The sequence below is a fragment of the Osmia bicornis genome, chromosome 16 (assembly GCF_907164935.1).
Source record: "Osmia bicornis bicornis chromosome 16, iOsmBic2.1, whole genome shotgun sequence".
NCBI lineage: Eukaryota > Metazoa > Arthropoda > Insecta > Hymenoptera > Megachilidae > Osmia > Osmia bicornis.
In genome coordinates, this window is record NC_060231.1 from 3,089,043 (window position 1) to 3,107,804 (window position 18,762).

At 35.1% G+C, this 18,762-nt stretch overlaps 4 protein-coding genes and 1 long non-coding RNA gene across 6 annotated transcripts; 2 read left to right on the forward strand and 3 right to left on the reverse strand.

The window, feature by feature from the left end:
• The first annotated feature begins 822 nt into the window (after positions 1-822).
• Positions 823-7,822, forward strand: LOC114879765 (formin-binding protein 4-like). 2 transcript variants are annotated; one of them, XM_029195011.2, is made up of 15 exons: positions 823-1,073; positions 1,170-1,291; positions 1,362-1,516; positions 1,784-1,892; positions 1,963-2,139; positions 2,221-2,386; positions 2,464-3,266; positions 3,715-4,055; positions 4,127-4,260; positions 5,873-6,018; positions 6,091-6,324; positions 6,396-6,718; positions 6,784-7,104; positions 7,163-7,290; positions 7,359-7,822. In XM_029195011.2, the coding sequence occupies exons 2-14, from the start codon at positions 1,216-1,218 to the stop codon at positions 7,250-7,252; spliced, it is 3,075 nt and encodes a 1,024-aa protein (XP_029050844.2). In that variant the 5' UTR covers positions 823-1,073; positions 1,170-1,215; the 3' UTR covers positions 7,253-7,290; positions 7,359-7,822. The 2 variants fall into 2 exon arrangements, with proteins under 2 accessions (XP_029050844.2, XP_029050845.2); XM_029195012.2 differs by having other exon boundaries at positions 6,094-6,324.
• Positions 7,823-10,209: 2,387 nt separating this feature from the next.
• Positions 10,210-11,037, reverse strand: LOC123988622. The gene is made up of 2 exons (XR_006830259.1): positions 10,953-11,037; positions 10,210-10,413 (listed from the first exon to the last, which is right to left on the reverse strand). It is a non-coding gene; the product is annotated as an uncharacterized LOC123988622 (long non-coding RNA).
• A 66-nt stretch (positions 11,038-11,103) lies between these two features.
• Positions 11,104-11,910, forward strand: LOC114879749 (coiled-coil-helix-coiled-coil-helix domain-containing protein 7). The gene is made up of 4 exons (XM_029194992.2): positions 11,104-11,191; positions 11,225-11,381; positions 11,467-11,565; positions 11,645-11,910. The coding sequence occupies exons 2-4, from the start codon at positions 11,292-11,294 to the stop codon at positions 11,738-11,740; spliced, it is 285 nt and encodes a 94-aa protein (XP_029050825.1). The 5' UTR covers positions 11,104-11,191; positions 11,225-11,291; the 3' UTR covers positions 11,741-11,910.
• Positions 11,911-13,649: 1,739 nt separating this feature from the next.
• On the reverse strand, positions 13,650-17,527 carry LOC114879748 (ethanolaminephosphotransferase 1-like). The gene is made up of 8 exons (XM_029194990.2): positions 16,674-17,527; positions 16,074-16,142; positions 15,820-16,012; positions 15,489-15,751; positions 15,244-15,401; positions 14,988-15,168; positions 14,678-14,854; positions 13,650-14,373 (listed from the first exon to the last, which is right to left on the reverse strand). The coding sequence occupies exons 1-8, from the start codon at positions 16,743-16,745 to the stop codon at positions 14,311-14,313; spliced, it is 1,176 nt and encodes a 391-aa protein (XP_029050823.1). The 5' UTR covers positions 16,746-17,527; the 3' UTR covers positions 13,650-14,310.
• A 100-nt stretch (positions 17,528-17,627) lies between these two features.
• LOC114879750 (cytochrome c oxidase subunit 7C, mitochondrial-like) lies at positions 17,628-18,318 on the reverse strand. Its single transcript, XM_029194993.2, has 3 exons — positions 18,099-18,318; positions 17,802-17,923; positions 17,628-17,720 (listed from the first exon to the last, which is right to left on the reverse strand). Exons 1-2 carry the CDS (start codon positions 18,198-18,200, stop codon positions 17,807-17,809), a joined length of 219 nt encoding a protein of 72 aa, XP_029050826.1. The 5' UTR covers positions 18,201-18,318; the 3' UTR covers positions 17,628-17,720; positions 17,802-17,806.
• Between the last annotated feature and the right edge of the window lie 444 nt (positions 18,319-18,762).

The following is an 18,762-nucleotide window of genomic DNA, read 5'->3' on the forward strand; positions in this document are numbered from 1 at the left end:
TAATAAATTAATGATGTTGCATTATCGTTACTAGAGTATATTATAATGTACATTGATATTTTAACTAGCGAAGTATGAGAAAAAAATGTTACGAACATAGTAAACAAGCTGCATATAATATATTAATATACAAATGTAGATATCTTCGTTGAAATCGTGCCGGTTCGTACTTGCGGTCGGTGCATGCGCGCGCACGCAGCAACGTGCCATTAGCCTGATAAACCAATTTCAAATGACGGCGACAGGAATTAGCTAAAGGAGACATTTAAAATACCATTTTACGAGTTGAGGCACGCCTTTATAAGTTCCAGTGTCGATTCGCGATCGAGGAAGTACAACTGGGTAAAAACCGAACGAGAAAAGGAAAAAAATTCCTAGACGCGCAATGACCCGAGGCTGGAACGACGTGAATGCAAGTGCGAATAGAAAAATGTGCGCGTGAGAATGGATGAATGGCAACGAATGAACGGAGTGTCGTTCTTCAACCAAAAAAACAAAAGAAAATTAATAATGGAATCGTTCTATCAGTCACCTCACGTATATTATACAATGTCATAATACTATGCTGCCATATGATATAAATACATGTCTGCGGTAAGAAGTATATTATTAAAACATTATAAATAAATATGTTATAAGTAATTATTTTCGTGGTTATATTTTTCAGATCGAAAGTGCTGACCTTTTCAAATTTCCCTACATTATCAATCACCTCGATAAAGCTTAGAACTGTTTTCCCTAGATGGCACCAGAAGCGGTTAAAAAACTAGCGCAGTTTGCTCAGCTAGTAAAATTAGGTTTAGTGATCGATATGTAGTTCAAAAAAAGAAAATGTCTTCTGTCGTTATGATTTAATGTAATCTCACTTTTCTCATGTTTAAGATTTTCAGAAATTTTTTAGAAAACGTGACAAGTGTACAATGTTGCATTTTTATAAACATCTTGTTGAATAACTATTCTTGAAACGTTTACTATTTAATCTTTTCTTCAATTATTAAAATTGTTAAGCAGATTTGTATATTGAGGTTATGAAGTGGCTTCACATATTTATAAGAAGATATTTCAGTTTATGTGTACGTAGAGTTCGCAGTACTGATCAATTTCAACGAATCAAGCACAGTTTAATGTAATATCGATATTTTAATTAGTTTAATTTATACCATTTTCAGATATCACCAGTGTATAGGACATATACAAGTTAACTTATGTTTTATTATGAAGCGACGTCAAAGAAGGCCTGTTTTAGAGCTCAATCAGTCGCATTCTGGTTCTCATGGCGAATATGTACAAAGTAAAGAGATTTATTTCTAACCATGCATACGGTTAACTTTCTATAATTAACAATTTTTCATTTGCCTCAGATAAACGCAGGCAAATAAGTAACGATTACTGTGGACAAAATGTACCTGCCAATTCTTTGGCAAACATACTTTGTCATTATAATTCGGATAGTGACACCGAAGAATCTAAAAAAGATGTTTGTAAATTAGATGATCAGGTTAATAATTTTTTCAAGGTTAGTTTACATTATATCACAATTTTGTACTTAACCCTTTCGCTGCCACGCAAATATTTGAACTTGCAACAGTGGACCAGAAATTTCATATTAAAAATTTTATAATGGTAAAGAACTGTGAAATGTATTAAAATAATGGTACAATCTTGCCACCAGTGACCACCATGGCCCAAATGAAAAGACAAGCACTGGTCCCATGGGGCCACTGTGGCAGCAAAAGGGTTAACAAGCATGTATGCAAGATATTTTGTAACCTCTAATTTATAGGAAATTCAACTTATTGCTCCCAAACAACCAGTATCAGATGAATCCGTTGTCAATCCGTCTGTGAATTCAAATACATGCCAAACAAACCACGTAAACCAACAAGCGCTAAGTAAGGATTTGTTATGAGTATGGTAATGATGAAAATGTGCAAATTTTCAAAACTTTTGTTTACCGTTTAGTGTGGAGAGAATGTCTAGATGAATCCTCAGGGTACCCTTATTACTGGCATATTGAAACTAACGAGGTAACATGGGAAATGCCAGATGAATTACGGTATTTGAAGAACAACGTTAAATCAAGTTCTATCATGAAACAGTTGCAAGAGTCCCATTGGGTTGATTTCTCATCTGTCACATGTAATTATATCTGCATAAATGTTTCTTCATTTTCAAATGCCTAAGTATGATCCTTTTAATGAATCATATATATAATTTTAGATCAACAATCTCAAGAAAACATACCAGAAGGTATGATACCGAGGGAAGTAGTGGCTCGAAATCGCAATAGGTATATTTGCAACGAGACTGCTAAAAAACGTGAGGCTCAATCTGATCAGGAGGTCGCGAATACATCTGACACTATGGATAACGACTCCGACGATGGGTATGCTGCTGAAATGTTAATACTATTATATCTGATTGTAATGAAATAGTTAAGAGAACGATAACTTGACATTTTAGAAAGATAGAAATGATAACGTCCTATGGAAGCGACGAAAGTGATTCCGATACGCCAGATGATAATCAGTCTAAGAACAAAGCACCTTCTGCAACTGAATCAACCAGTACAGGTTCAACAGTGAAAGCAAAAAACATTGAAACATATCCTTCGACAACGCCGGTAATACAGCCTCAACTACCGACGGTTCCCCAAAATTCCGCTCCTGATTATGAAAATAAAGACACTGTGGAGTATAAAAAGCCAGAAGTGTCGTTAGACTTAAAGCCAACAGAAGATACAGAAACTAAGTACTTAAAAGCTCAAGTAAAACAAAGTGTAACTCAGGAAACTGAAGAAAAAACTAACAATGATAATCAAACAGCGAAAGAGTCTTTTGTAAAGAAAAGTAGCAACAAGCATAATACCGACGTCGAGTTAGACTTTCGTGTGTCCTTAGTGCCGGGTTACGACGAAGATTCCGATGCCGAAGAGGAACCTGAAACTAAACAAGAAAGGAAAGCTTTGTTTCCAATTCCTTTGACCGACAATGTCAAAGAAAGTACGCCTCTGTCGAGTAAAATTGTGCTTGACGAGAGTCAAACGATAAGCTCAATTGTCTTAATCAATAGTGCTGATAACGAGAGCAGTAGCGAAAGGAAAAGTACTCAAGATCAAGAGGATGAGCAGGTATCAGAGAAGCCAGAGTGCAAAGAAGAGCCTGCTGTAAAAGCAGAGGAGGACGTGCAAAAGACAAACAAATTTCTTGATAATTTATCTGGAAGGAGTAAATTCTTTCAAAGAAAAAAGCGAATCGCATTTGATGGTAAGAATATTGGTATATTTATACAGGGTGTTAAAAAATTCCCTGAAGACCTATACTGTTGGATAGATCAGGAAAAATCGAAGCGAAAAGTTCTGTAGCATTTTTCGATGGGATCAGTAGTTTAGCCGTGTTTCGTTGTTGAAAATTGACCAATCAGCGCGCAGCTTGAATAGCAAGCATGCGCAGTGGGGAGTCTCCGCTAGCTTGCTCGGCGGCAGAGGAGGTTAGTTTCCTACTGCGCATGCGTGCCATTCAAGCTGCGCGCTGATTGGTCAATTTTCAACAACGAAACGCGGCTAAACTACTGATCCCACCGAAAAGTGCTACAGAACTTTTCGCTTCGATTTTTCATTGTCTGTCCAACGGTGTAGAGGTATTCAAAGAATTTTTTAACACCCCGTATATTAATAAATATCATTTCAATATTAAATTGTAATGTATCTTCCAGTTACACCTTCAAAAACGAAAACAGTCGATGAGAGCGAATCGACTAAAACGGAAGCCGAGACGCAACGCGAGGAATCAAATTCGTGCGACGAACCTATTACCGATCACCGAGAGCATAACGATACGACGAGCGAAAATACAACAGAGAATGCAGCGAATTTCAAAGACGAACCGAACAATACACTGGAAGGAGCAAACGTATCATCTGAAACGTCAAACGAGTCGAAAGAAGATGAAGGAGAAGTTAATTTATTATCACAAATCGTTCTTGAGAAATTGAAATTCTTGTCAGAAGGAAAGCCAAGTGTGTCTCCGGTTCAAATGATGTCTATACAGTTACAAGTAAATGAAGTTTTTCTTATTGAAAATAAAATATGATGTATAAGGTTTAACGATTATCTTTTGGATTTCAGACACTGTGTATTGCATGGGAAGGAGGTTACTTAGAAAAAAGTTACTTACGTAGATGGTTGTCTGATACTAGTCATGAATTGGAACGCTTGGAACAAGACGCAGCACCACCTGGATGGCTTTGTCAATGGGATAGGTATAGTATACCATCTAAAATTTATGTATTACTTCGTACCAATAAACATGAATCGTTCCATACAAAGCATCGCGTATGTTATACACGCCATTATTCTAAAAAAAAAAAAGTCTCCGGGAATAATCTTTGCACGTACCATTGTATCAAGTCAGTTAATGGTAATCGAAAGCTTTTTATTTGAAATTTTTACTTGAAATTCTATTTCAAATTCTCCTGACAAATATCTTTTTTTCCATATTTTATTTTTCACTCTCTTAATATCTCTTGTCAGTGTCTTTGTGTTTAATCATAAAACTTCAAGCAATTTCAAGCAAATTGAATGCCTTGTAACAAACATTTAATCAATTTGATTTTATCAATTTCAGAGCAAAAAAATTACCCAATTCTTTGTCAAATTTGTAGGATCATTAAGAGCGTTTGCATTAAACTCAATTGCATTGAAACACAGGTTTTATTTGTACATAAAATGTATCTTTAAACAGTATCGCGTTATTTATGTTAAACGATAGCCAAGATAGGTCTGTGTTCAGAATGCAGTCTTTAAAATAATATGTGTTCAATATTTAAAACAATCAATACATATGGAAGAATTAATAAACGTTAAAACTGCTAATCAGTGATCGAATAATACAAAGATGAAGTGATAGAAACCAAAGACTTGTAGCTAAGTGTACGGAACAATTGCAAAAGACGCTTGATTAAGAATGCAACCACCTTAAATGTGAATATCGAGAAATAAAATTGAATACGCGAGTGTTGAAGAGAATAGATGAACCTTAAGAAGATATCTGGATGAAGTACTGAATGTTTGAACGAAGCACAGAACCTTTAACTCAAGTCGCTCTTGGACCAAGTTACGCAGGAGAACTTGGAGCTTAAACAGAAGCAGTGTACGTCAGAAAGAGTTCATTGAAACATGGGAATAAGTTTAACGCAAACCTGTTAGTTGAAAGAAAACAAAGCACCAATATTCTAGATAATCTTACCATGTCGTGTGATATACTATATTTTTTTCTCACGTAAATGTTTCACGTTTCATGTTATAATTTCTCTGTACATATGATCGTCATTCGATATTCTTGTTAAATACATTCCATTAAAAGTTGTCTGTTCTTTACGTACAACGATATGTGTTCAAATGTGATATCAATCGAAGCCATTCCGTTTCTGTACGAGTGCTCGTCGTCGTTATTTTGAAAAAAAAAAAAAGAAAAGAAGGAAAAAATGTCACCCTGATTATTGCACTCTCAGTACACGCATAATCAATTCGCTTAATTTCGCTAGCGTAACGCAGACGTTGTCGACGTAATCTCGATGATCGTGTTGCGGAAGAGAGCGCCTTCTATGTATACCGCTAAGTAACACTTAATCCTTTTGTAATAAAAGGGTCTCGCTGAGTTAACGGCACGCCGAGTCGCAGGTAGGAGTATTAACTGTTTTTTAGTTAATAAGTTGCTTCAGAAATCGGGAGGACGTTTCCTTTCACGGAGTAACGTCCCTCGAAAGTTTGTCAATGTAAAGAAAAAAAAAAAAAGAGAAAAAAAACAAAACATGCAAGTAAGTTCATTGTCCCCTTCACTTTATTATATTCCTTGCTGACCATTTTTTCCAGGTCACATAAGCGATATTATTACCAGAACACCACTACTGGAGTTACCCAATGGACCTATCCGGACACTGGCATCGCAGGTGGTGCAGAAGAAATGGAGATTTGCTCAACACCTCCTCCGACAGAACAGGAAGAGATGATTTTACCTGGTAAATATATTTATTAATATCAATCTTTCATATCCGATCAGATGTACTATCACTGTTGTTTCTTCGCTGCAGTAGAAGAAGAAGGAGTGAAACTGAAATCAAAGAAATTGCAAGAAAGCGATGAGACAAGCCAGGACACCACAGCTCCAAGGAACAGTGATATCGAAGCTCCACCTCCACCTCAGATTTCAAACCCAAGTCCACCCCCACCTCCAAAAATATACGCAGAGGATCTGAAAAGGGACAAAAGGAAACAGGATAAATGCAACGACAAACTGGATAGTAAAAAACAGAGACCTAGAGAAGGTGAATTCCATATTATATAAACTGTCTGTTTTAATTAAAATATAGATTCAGATATATATTTTCTGTTACAGAGGGAACGATAATTACTGAAGTGAAATTAGAAGATTCTGTTGCGCCCTCTCATTCTTCAGCTTTGTTATCTCCTCAGCCAACGAGCCTTGTGAATGTGACCAATGCAGAGCCGCTACCACCAGGTGTGGATTTAACAGAAGCACCGTATGAGATACCTGCAACTGCTCTGAAACGAATTATATACGGTGCTGTGCAGCCACAAGGCAGTGCTCTTTACGATGCAACAGCAAGGGATCCAACAGTTCCTATTTTAAGTCATCCAGCGGCCATAGTACAAGAACATTATCTTCAGTACCCAGCTTATCATCAGCATCTACACGCTGTAAGTTCTGAGAGAAGGGAAATTTTTATTTAATTTTTCTGTAACTTTGTATGTTTGTTGAACAGCCAGCGGCCTTAGTACTTCCACACAAACACAGTGTACAACCTGCGATTCAGCTAATACCTGATTACACTCCAATATATACAAACCACAAGATCATCGAGAAGCCACCAGTTAAAACAGCCAAGGAGTCTTTGGTGTCTGCTTTAGATTCATTTTATAATGACATAGCACGTATAGAAAATACTGGACCGGAGAAAACTCCTCAGAGACCAGATACCACAATAGCAGAACCCTCCTCTGTACCTGCGGAGGAGACAAAATTAGAAACAGAACAGGAACCTCTTCCTGCTGAGATTGCGGTGAAAGAGAGGAAGAGGAAAAAGGTAAGCAACGCTTTGTTCAATGAAAATTAATGAAAATTAACTTGTTATGTGATTTCAGGCGAGAGTTGGTATTAGTAAGAAGCATAAAGAGATGTCTAGTATGGTAGCTAAATGGCAAAAAGTGCAACAGAATTTTGAGAACACATAAACTGAGCAGATGTAGTAGTAATGTTCTACGAAGATGAGGTAATTATTTTCTCTTCGATACTTGAATTATAATTATAAAATGATAAAATAATTCATCGGTGTTACAGATGCAATTGTGCGATATTTAAGTCGTTGAACATAGAATAGCGCACTGTACTTCCATCAGTATAGTGTTCCTGTACCTGCAGTTAATATTGTTATTGTATGCTCTTTTTTATTTTTTAAATTTAATGAATATGTGAGAATCGGTCGAACATGCAAATAATGTAAATTTCAAAGTGTTATATTGTCGCCGGAACAATTTCTATTATCTGTACAAAACACAAGCAAATGAATTTCAAAGTTCATAAACCGTTATTGCAATTTACAAGCATTTAAAATAAAACAAATATAAATTAATAGTATCTATTATCTTTAGATAAGTTAACGATATTTAACTCGTCTGTCTACGTGATTTATCTTCTTTCTCATGTTAGTTCATTGTTTAAACTCTACAAATGAAAACTTTGTAAATGTTGAAAGAGATATTAGTTAAGTACTTTATATAATAAAGAAATAGCTGACATTTGAACATGATGAAATTAGTAAATGTAATTATTCACTATCTTTTAAACGACAAACGGTAACGGTTTCAAATCAATTTTCATTAGTACATGATGATTTTGAATAAATATTAAAAAGAAATATGAGATATATATTAAATCTGTAAGCAGAGACTATTTTAGATACTTCCATGAACAGTTAAATATTTTTTAAAGGAACTACCCAGGAGCTAATATAATAATGAAAATTTGTTTGTAAAATTGTGCATGTTGAAAAATTGTTTTTGTATTAATATGTAAATATGTGATTGAAAAAATATATGTATAAACAGGAGGACATGATCATGATTTCTGTACAATTGGTTTACAAATTAACACGCTAATTACAATTTAAGTATAAAATTGAATTGCCCGCGTTATCTTTAAAATTGGGCCGCGGCGCCATCTATCTGAGAGCGGTAGAACCTCTTGGTTGAGACGTTTCCGTCGTTTATTAATAGATGGCGTTACCGGCGCCATGACCAGTGACTACATATGTAGAAGACTGGACATGCCTTTGTTTTTGAGAGACTTGATTTATGGGGTCCCAGATACCCCAAAGCAGCATAAAATTGAACTATTATTATTGTAATTGTTTGACAAACTTGTATTCACTTCATCCACTTTGGTTAACTAAGTTATTTGGAAAAAGCAACAGAGTTATTATTTAATTTAACCAATTTGATTTCTCAGTTATTTATTTAATGCTCGTAATTTCTTTTCTCAGCTATTTATTTAATTGACTTAAATTTTTCTATCATTTCTCAGTTATTTATATCTAAAACAACTGTTTGATCTTTAATAAACTACAAACATAATATACAGTAATTACTTCCCAATATGAAAAGTTTAACTTATCGTTAGGACGAGGTGCGACCTCCACAGTCTTATAACGACCGCCGAGGGATGCGGAACAACCTATCAAACATACATATACTTCTAATTTCCCTTCGAAGTTTATTTAATCTGCTTTATTTATTTTTTCCGCTTATTAACAAGCTCATCAAAGAGGAACAAAATTTATGATTTTATCTCTCTTCTGGACCTCTGCCGCCCACCCTTTTACTTATTATTTATCTTTCCTTATGAGTCCCGCCTTACTTTTCCCAGTTATTTATTATTTTATCCTTCCCTATGGACTAAAGTCCACCCTTTTCAGGTATTAATTATTTCATCCACCTTTTTGGGTCAAACCCACGCTGCCTAATTATTTATTATTTTATTTCTCTTTATGGGCCCCGGGGGGACCACCCTTTCCAGGTATTGTTTATCCTATTCCTACTCTTATGAACCTAGGCCTCCCTTTACAATTATTTACTTCTTTCATTCTTTTCATGGACCTCGCAAGAACTACCCCCAAATCACTGTATCCACGTATCCTTTGTATCCCTGCATCCCTTACATCCCAGCACTTCTTATAACCCTGTATTCCTCGTGTTCCTGCATTTCTTACATCCCGGCATCCCTTATATTCCTGTATCTTTTATATCTCTGCATTAATTACACCCCTTAGATCCATGCATCCCTTATATCGCTGTAAGCTCTTTTTGAGTGAGAAATTGTTACAAATTTGGTTCCTTTTTCCACCGCCAGGGGGCGCTGATTCAAGGTCGAGACTTTAGTTCGAATTTTTGCCGCTAGAGGGCCAAAATTTCTGCGAGATTTAGTTCCTTTTTCTACCACCAGAGGGCGTTGGTTCGAGGTCGAGATTTTAGTTCGAATTTTTGCCGCTAGAGGGCCAAAATTTCTGCGTGGTTTAGTTCCTTTTTCTATCGTCAGAGGGCGCTGATTCGAGGTCGAGATTTTAGTTCGAATTTTTGCCGCAAGAGGGCCAAAATTTCTGCGACATTTAGTTCCTTTTTCTGCCGCCAGAGGGCGCTGATTCGAGGTCGAGATTTTAGTTCGAATTTTTGCCGCAAGAGGGCCAAAATTTCTGCATGGTTTAGTTCCTTTTTCTATCGCCAGAGGGCGCTGATTCGAGGTCGAGATTTTGGTTCGAATTTTTGCCGCCAGAGGGCCAAAATTTCTGCATGGTTTAGTTCCTTTTTCTGCCGCCAGAGGGCGCTGGTACGGACGCGGAAAGCGTCATTCAAGGATGTAAGTGATAAAAGGATCTAAGGCACCGCAGATTGTAAGGAACAGAGTGATTTGTGGGATGCAGGGCTATAAGGGAAGCAGGGTTGTAAGAGGAACAGACATTTAAGGGATAGGGAGATTTACAGGATTGAAGGGTGTAAGGAATAGAAAGGTGTAAAGTATAGCAGGATGTTAGGCATACGGGAATGTGAGGAACACTTCTCAGCGTAAGGGTGATATAGGAGTAAAGAAAGCAGGGATGTAAAGGGTGCACACGGGAGTAATAAAATCAACACGTTCGTCTTCCTAATGAGTTTATTCAATAAGCTAAGAAGATAAATACAGCAAATTAAATGAACGCAGAAAATAAACTAAGGGTATGTATGTTTAGCAGGTAGATCTGCACCCCTCGGCGGTCGCTATAAGACTGATGATGTTTCACTTTGTTCTACGTCGAACGGTTGATAACGATGCCGCAGCGAACTACCTTTGTTGGAATCGGTGGCTGTAAATATATATTTTTTTTAACATGGAGAAATCTTGCATAAGACCCCCTACCGACCACTGGGGGGGGGGGGGGGGGGGGGGGGGGGGGGAGTGTCAGATTCCTACTGACTAAAACCCTACAGCGACCAACACCGGCGCTGAAGGAGGGCTCTGGGACCTTATGTACAGGGTGATCCTCTCGCTAGTGGACTCAAAGGAAATGCCGTCACGCCGTTATGAATGGACCCAAGCCCTTTTCTCGACGGGGGTGCATATTGTAGCTGTGTCCGTGAAAAGGTATCGATGACAGAAAAAGGACTTGGGACACTTCATGCTATTGTGGCGGCACTTCCTTTGAGTCCACTAGCGAGAGGATCACCCTGTATATTACTCCGGAGCCCTCCACGCCTGCCAAATTGTTGCCCATTTGGGATGCCTAGCAGGTGGTACGGCCGGGGGTCGCACCCGGTACCTTAATCACCCTGCATAATTTTAATAGCTCCTCCACCAATATTAGACGCCATTTTGTATTTAAATATAACTTATTTAGTAGCTTACCAAAACCTCGTAGTCCGTCCGTCTGGTAATGAATGTTTATGCTGTTTTCCCGCTGTTAACACTACGCCCCATAGTGACTAGGGCCCAGTCCGTAGTTGCGCCACCATATAGATACGTCCCTGCAATAACCCGTCCAATACCCCATCTCTGCCCCCACTCCCGACGCGAGGGGCCCTGACGGCCACACCGGGTTTGGCGGTGAATCCGTCATATCTAGTCTTGAGAGAAGGGTTGAATCAGTGACTATAGATAGTAGTCACTATTATCTATAGCCACTGCTATGATAATAATGCTCCAGCGCCAGTTAACCTATACATTTAATTGTAAAATTAAAACGATATGAGTAAATTCAAAGAAAGAGCTGAACAGAATCTTAATGCAAGGAAACAATTTACACGTAATCAAGAAGTTGAAAACCCTTGTTGGAAGGTCTAATTTAATAATTAATTTTTTAAGGTTATATTATTCTGTTTTTTAATGTATTTATTTACATATAATAAAAACACTGTTTCAGGAACATAATATAAGTTTAAAATGTCTAGATAAAAACAATTATGACTACGAGAAATGTACACTGCATTTTGAAAATTACAAAACCTGCAAAACCTTTTGGGTAATTTATGTATTTAACTACATGTATCTGTTATAATTTTTACATCATCAAAAGCATATGAATTTTATGAATATTTTAGAAACATGTAGTGACTGATAGGACAATACGGAACATTCAACCAGCGCTTCCATTACCTGAAGACAGAGAAAAAGTGAAAGCACAATACTTCTCATGAAAGACGATACTTTGTTATTTATATCTGTATCTGATCTATGTACCAAGTTTATATGAATTTCATTGTGTCTTTGGAAACATTTATTTTTTATTTAATTATGTATGTATGTACATAGAATAGTAATCGCAAATATAGAAATGAAAGTACATTAAAAATAAGTATATATAGTTTTTAAAGTAAATAAAATACACTTTACATAAAATCTTTTTAATATCTTTGGCAGGAACAAAGTTTAAAGAATATTTGATTACATTCTACGCGAAGAATTCATGATGAAAATTATAAATAATACACAATAATAAACAATAAACTGGTATATAGTTACACTGAAACAAAAAAAAAAACATTAAATACTTAAAACGTAAAATTACATTTAAAGATATTATAAATAGAATTACATAGATCTCTCATAATCATTTTGGTTATTACAAAATTTACCATTTCAGGATTATTCATAATGTAGCTATACTCCTGCTGAAACTACGTATGTACATACATTAAGTTTTACAAAAATGTGATTAGTTCTACTAATATTTAATTCTACTTAATATTTAAAATGAACATTTTTTTTTGTTACAAGTATAATATGTTACACTTTCATATCTAATTGTAAGATTACATACGTTCTGATGATATAAAATAGACTAGTAACGTATTAAATGCACATGTATGGAAATTACTTAATTGGTATCATTATCTGAAACATATTAATGCAGATAATTTTAAACATACCCAATCAACACAAATCCATGAACATTTAAATTAGCCAAATACAATATATATTCAATCCATTACTATCTCACTGAACTCTGAAAAAACATTTTTATTTTTACAATATGAAAAATTTTCAATTCACCTAATGTACACGAAATAAAAAATAATTTAATTAATATTTTCTTGGGCCATTTGTTACGTGATACAAATACAAAGTCTACAGTTCTTTCTGGAATGAAGAATTGACTTTTTAGTATGATTATCTTCAACAGCATTATCACTGTCACTAATGACAATGTATATTAATTGGAGAAACTTTCAGCTTAAGGATATCAATTAACGAACGAGTACAATAACACACACATGCATTCTCACGCGAAATGAACATTACGTCCCGTAAGTTCTACCCTTTTAAATTATTTCTTCAGCTTACTCAGAATTTTTATGCAATGCAAAATATTTTTCCATTAGACAAGGAAAAGACTGTCACATAATAAAACTGAGCAGGCTCGATTTTTCACTAAACAGACAATACATGTTAAAAACGAAATCCATGAACGACAAGATGTTATACGTCTTACAAAAAAAAAAAAGAAAAAAGCTAAGTAAAGAGTTACGAACAGAACACAAAAAGGCAACGTAAAAATCAATGAATCCATAAATATTCAGGGGAACTACCCAAGTGTTACACTCACTTATTAATGAAACTTTGCCAACTTGTAGAGCTCGTCGAGCTGAACACGCCTATACCCCTTGTTGGGGACAGACGGCTAATTGTTTAAAAGATATTAACAATTACAGTTAGTTACTCCTTACATTCTGAAGTATGACAAACTCACACATACAACTCGCAATTTAGAGATCCGCGGTTCAAATCCTTGGTTCCCAACATTTTTTTTTCTTTTTTAATGATAATTTCTCTCCTTTTGAATAACTATTACCTAAAAATTATCATAAAAAAAAAAAAAAAATAATTGTTGGGAACCAAGGATTTGAACCGAGAACCTTCAGATTGCGAGGCTCGCAAACTAAAGGTCCTCGGTTCAAATCCTTAGTTCCCATTTTTTTTTTTTTTTTTATTGATAATTTGTCTCTTTTTGAATAACTAAAATTCTGTATAATTCTAAACTAAAATTCTATATTCTGTTTTGAATAACTTAAATTCTATAAAAATTGCAGTGTATGTAATTAATTATTAATAAATGCAATGATTATAGCACAGATGTAATAGTTATTCAAAAAGAGACAAATTATAATTAAAAAAAAAAACTTGGGAACCATGGATTTGAACCGTGAACCTTTAGATTGCGAGTCAAGCGTTTTACCACAGAGCTAACCGTTTGTATGTGTGAGTCTGTCATACTTCTCAATGTAAGGAGTGACTAACTTTAATTGTTAATATCTTTTAAACAATTAGCCATCTGCCCACAAAACGGGGTATAGCTCTACAAGGTGGCAAAGTTTCATTAATAAGTGAGCGCAACACTTGGGTAGTTCTCTGTAAGATATCCATAGATATATGCAAAGGATTGTAAGAAAGAAACTAACAGATGATTCTGTAACTATATCACAGCAGTAAATTTAAAGGATTTTACCTCTGCAAATAAATAAATAAAATTACTTAACAGGTACCGTTTTTGAGATATGCGATCAGCGATGACAACACGTTTGATTAGTATCCCATTATTCAGATTTGATGCATTTATAGCTGATACTTGAAATAGTTTTTCTTATACCGTCTTAGTTTCTGATATTTTTATTATATTGTTTGCCTTACGTTTGTCTGCTCTGTATTCAGTAGTTCGTAGCTTGCTATAATTTAATCTTCGTTTTTAACATGTATCGTCGGCAAGTAGTCAATCGGCACGATCTTTAATGCGGAATGTATGAATGCGGAAGTGACGACACATCTGACGCACCTGAAATAAAACCATGTATTAATACAATGTGTTCTGCTTGAAGAAAACTGGATTAACCCTTTCGCTACTAACAGTGACTATAGTCACCTGTCCTACTAGAGGGAGAATTTCTCATTCATTTTTAAGTTTGGTAGAGCAGAATATTATTACATTGTTATTTCTATAGTTGCCGATTTCTTCTATTTAATTTCTATTTTATTTTATATTACAAAATTATTATTTTGTTATTTTTATTTTTTAAGTGCGTCTGCGTTAGGATTGCCCCGCCGTAGCGAAAAGGTTAGCCAATGTAATGAATCCTTACCACACAAGTTCCATAATGTATATGCGCTAATAAAGCTAGAATGGCAACAATATATGTCACTACCAGATCTGTGCTTGGCAAGATAAACGAGAAAACTGCTGCAAATGCTATAGGGAACAATATCCACGACAGCATCTCGCACGCGGTGTTGCTCATTTGTGAAACGATCAAACGGCACTGAAAATTTCAAATTTCATCAATTCTCAATAGTAAAATGTATTCTTAATTTAATCAATTGTTACTAATTATATATTTTAATTTAATTAATTTAAATTGGTTAATAATTTAATCAATTCTTTGTTTATCTTACACATATATTTGAGAAAATCGTTCCTATAATTAAGAAAACGATTCGAGGATCTTTCTCTATAATATTACTAGGCGAATGAATCACCCAGATTGTTGAGATTACAAAAAATACTGCTAAAGGTATCAGAGGTCTTATAGCATCTAGGAATGTTCGCATTTTACCAGTCTTGTCCCTGTACGATCTGAAAATAAAAATAAACGTGTTAGGTTAAATTGAAATCACCTTACGATTAAATGGAAATCGCTTTGATACTAACTTGTATATGTTCCAGAGGACAACAGGTAAACTAGATACAATTGCAGTAACATAAAGTAACAACTCAAACATCACTCCAACTGATATACCACCTGGTAGTACGAATTTCCAAGCTCTATGCCCTCCTATACTCGTTATAATAAACACTATAGTGGTACCCTGAAAGTTTTAAATGATTGTAAATAATGTTGATTGCGATGAAATATACCTAAAAGCATTCTACTTTATTCTACGCAAAATACTTACCACCATAGATAGATCATATCCCCAGGGAAGATACAATACCCCGGTGTTATATTTTTCCCAGTGGGTCAAATAGAAGTTGATAAACACATTCCACAGAATGAAATACATTCTCAATGGGGACACGCTGTGATCTGTCCTGCCGAATACAGAAAACATACAAACAGTAATAAGCATAGTCGTCCAGCTATCTAACCCATGATCAAACAACTCTCCTAAAGGACCAGAAGTTTGTGTACGTCGCGCCTGTTTTCCATCTATACCATCTATAAAAGAAATTTTATGAAGAACACAAAATTATTATACACCGATGGGCAAGTTGAATACCACTTACCAAGTGTATATGCCATAAAGACGTTAAATGCACCCAGAGCAAAGACCCATCGCGGTATAGGAAGATACTGTGGCTTATCGTCACTGGATGCATAAAAATAATAATCGTAACTTGCGAACATTGTGAAGTTGAAGACGGTGAAAAGGAATCCAGAAAAGGTTAGTACATTCGGAGCAACCCATTTTGGACAATACTGAAAAAAAGGCAGATTGTCAAACAGAAAGTTCGTTAATGTACAGTTAACAGAAACGTACCTGAACAACTTTGTTCCAAAATGGGTGCATAATATAAACGCTCAGAGGACTCGTATCCACAGAGTTGTACTGCAAACATAATTATTACAAATTTACTATAATATTTGTGGAATTACCTTCTATCGGACACTAGAAGTTATTAACCGGTATTAATACCAGTCATTTTTTTAAATAACATAGTAAGCATGATTTGCTTAGATTATCAATGCATACAATTATAAATGTTATATAATATAAAACAAATACAAACTATAATTATGTAGCATAAATGCATATCAATCTAAACGAGTTTCAGAGTAAAAAATCCAATACATAAATTAGTAACTATGTTTTTAATTTTTTCTTTTTACAAAACATTGCTGAAAACCTATTAAAGGATATTCTTGGTGCATTCATAAAACTGCAGGTATTTAATTACCAAACAGAATACATTAGTAAAGGTAATTTCAGAATGTTCTTCAATAAATTTCATAAATCATTCTGAAAGAAACTTAACAAATTACAATCTTTGTACCAATTAATTAATAATTTATAAAAACGCATAGGAGCGGAATCTGCAGGGGAAAAAAATATGAATACTTATCTAATAAGAAAACTTACTTTATAATTTTCGAAGCCGGTAAGATGCTGCTCCGTTAGGTACTGGACCTCCAGTTTCAGTTTTTGATACATTGTTAATAGAAGGATCTTATCTAACCGCTGGTTGGAGACGAGTTTCGATGACTTTTCCGATCGACTTTATATTTTATTGCATCGGAACACCCGACGCGTTACCCAGTGATACGAGTTAGGTTAGAAACGGTGAAGGACACGAAGAGATTTCAGTTTTCAAAAACACGTGTGCTACGTGTAGTGGCCTGATCGAGCGTCAATTCATGCTGATAATTAAACTTTGTATAAATGACGGCACTTTGAAACAATTTCTCCGGATAAAATCTGAAGGCTGATCCTCACGTGTGCAAAACGCTGGAAACGATAGGCGGTTGATTCGCCGCGTTACGATCGAAACGGAACAGAAATACAAATCGCCGCCTATGAGACTGCGTGTGATGGCGTATTATTCTTAAATTAATTCAATCGAACGCCTAACCTTCGATGATAATAAGATCTTGTTAGATAATGGGCGAAGATCAGAATTGAATTGAAATCAATTATGTATGATAAATATTTATGTAAAATAAGAAATGTTAAACTGTAGTTAGTAATAGTTCAATTATGAAAGTATTACCCATGTTTTGTACATAGGTTATGTCAACGAATATGTAATGTATTTCTGTTTCCCCAATCACACATATTTATGTATGAAATAAGTGATTCGGGATCATTGAAATAAAAAGTTACCATCGTGTAGAATAAGTAACACATTTATTGTATAAATGTTTTATTGTTCATGCTATACATGCAGTTTTTTAAATCTTCTCCAATCACTCAGTTTTTAAATGGTTTCATTAAAATTTAAATTTATAACCTATAATGGAAAATGAAATGACTAGTAATGTATTAACAATCAAAAATGATAAATGCTGTGATGAAATAGAGTTGAATAACATTAAATGTAATTTAATATTCATTTATTACAAATGGATACGTTACATATTGTTCTGGTAACAATTGTTTAATAACTTACTAGCTTTAGTACTCTAATACCTGAAAGGTAATAATTAAGGTGAATAGAAATTTGTACAACTCATATTATTAAAATAAGTAAATAAAAGTAAACTAACTTACATGATTTACTTCACCAAGTGATGACGAACAACAAAGAAGGGAAGGGCAAATGGAACTCCAAAGAAGGCAATGAAATACGCAAGAAGTTTATATCTGTGACAATGAATGCTGAATGGGAGATTCTGCAAAAAACAATTTTATTATGTTATACACATTTCATTTCCAAAAATGATATTCAAACAAGGAATCTGAGCTTGATTTGTGACATCCAGATTCCAATAAATAATTTGATTTTAAAAAGTCACAATGCGAATGCAGTTATGCAATAATATATTATTTGTTTTCCTTTTTACTTACAGAACCGGGAAAACCTTCAGGATCGTCATGACCACTTCTACGTATTGCAGTGGTTCTGAAACTCCTCAGACACTGTTGGAAAACTGCTCTTGGTGCAGACATTTTTTTACGTTGTTGTGCCGTACGATACTCCAAATCGTCTGAAGTAAAATGGCGAGAGTCGAGAGTTCGTTTATTTTGTGAATCTTTAAGGCGAGTTCACTTTGTATCGGTAACTTAGCTGTTTTAGGGAAAGGGATGTGGATCGGAGCGAAAGAATACGCCCCTGACAGTAGGGGAAAGAGAAGGATGTGATACATGGACAACGGACAAGTAGTGGGGGAGAAATAGAGCCGGCCCTGGGGCTAGGCACCCACCTAGGGCCCCTTTAAGACAATTTTGCGTCTAAGAATGCAATTGAATATTAATCGATATAAATGCAAATCTAAATTAGTTATACAAGCTTTAATGTTAATTTTATAAATTTTATTCGACTTTTTAACTTTTTGTTATGTCATATATGTGAAGGAGCCCGCCTAGGACCTCCCAAAATCTCAGGGCCGGCCCTGGTGAGAGAGGATAATATGCGTTTTGGAATGGATGGAAAAAAGGAATTTGGTCGACAATGAAAGCACGTAATATTTTTATTCGAAAAATTGTATTAGAAGCAGTTGTAAAACTTATA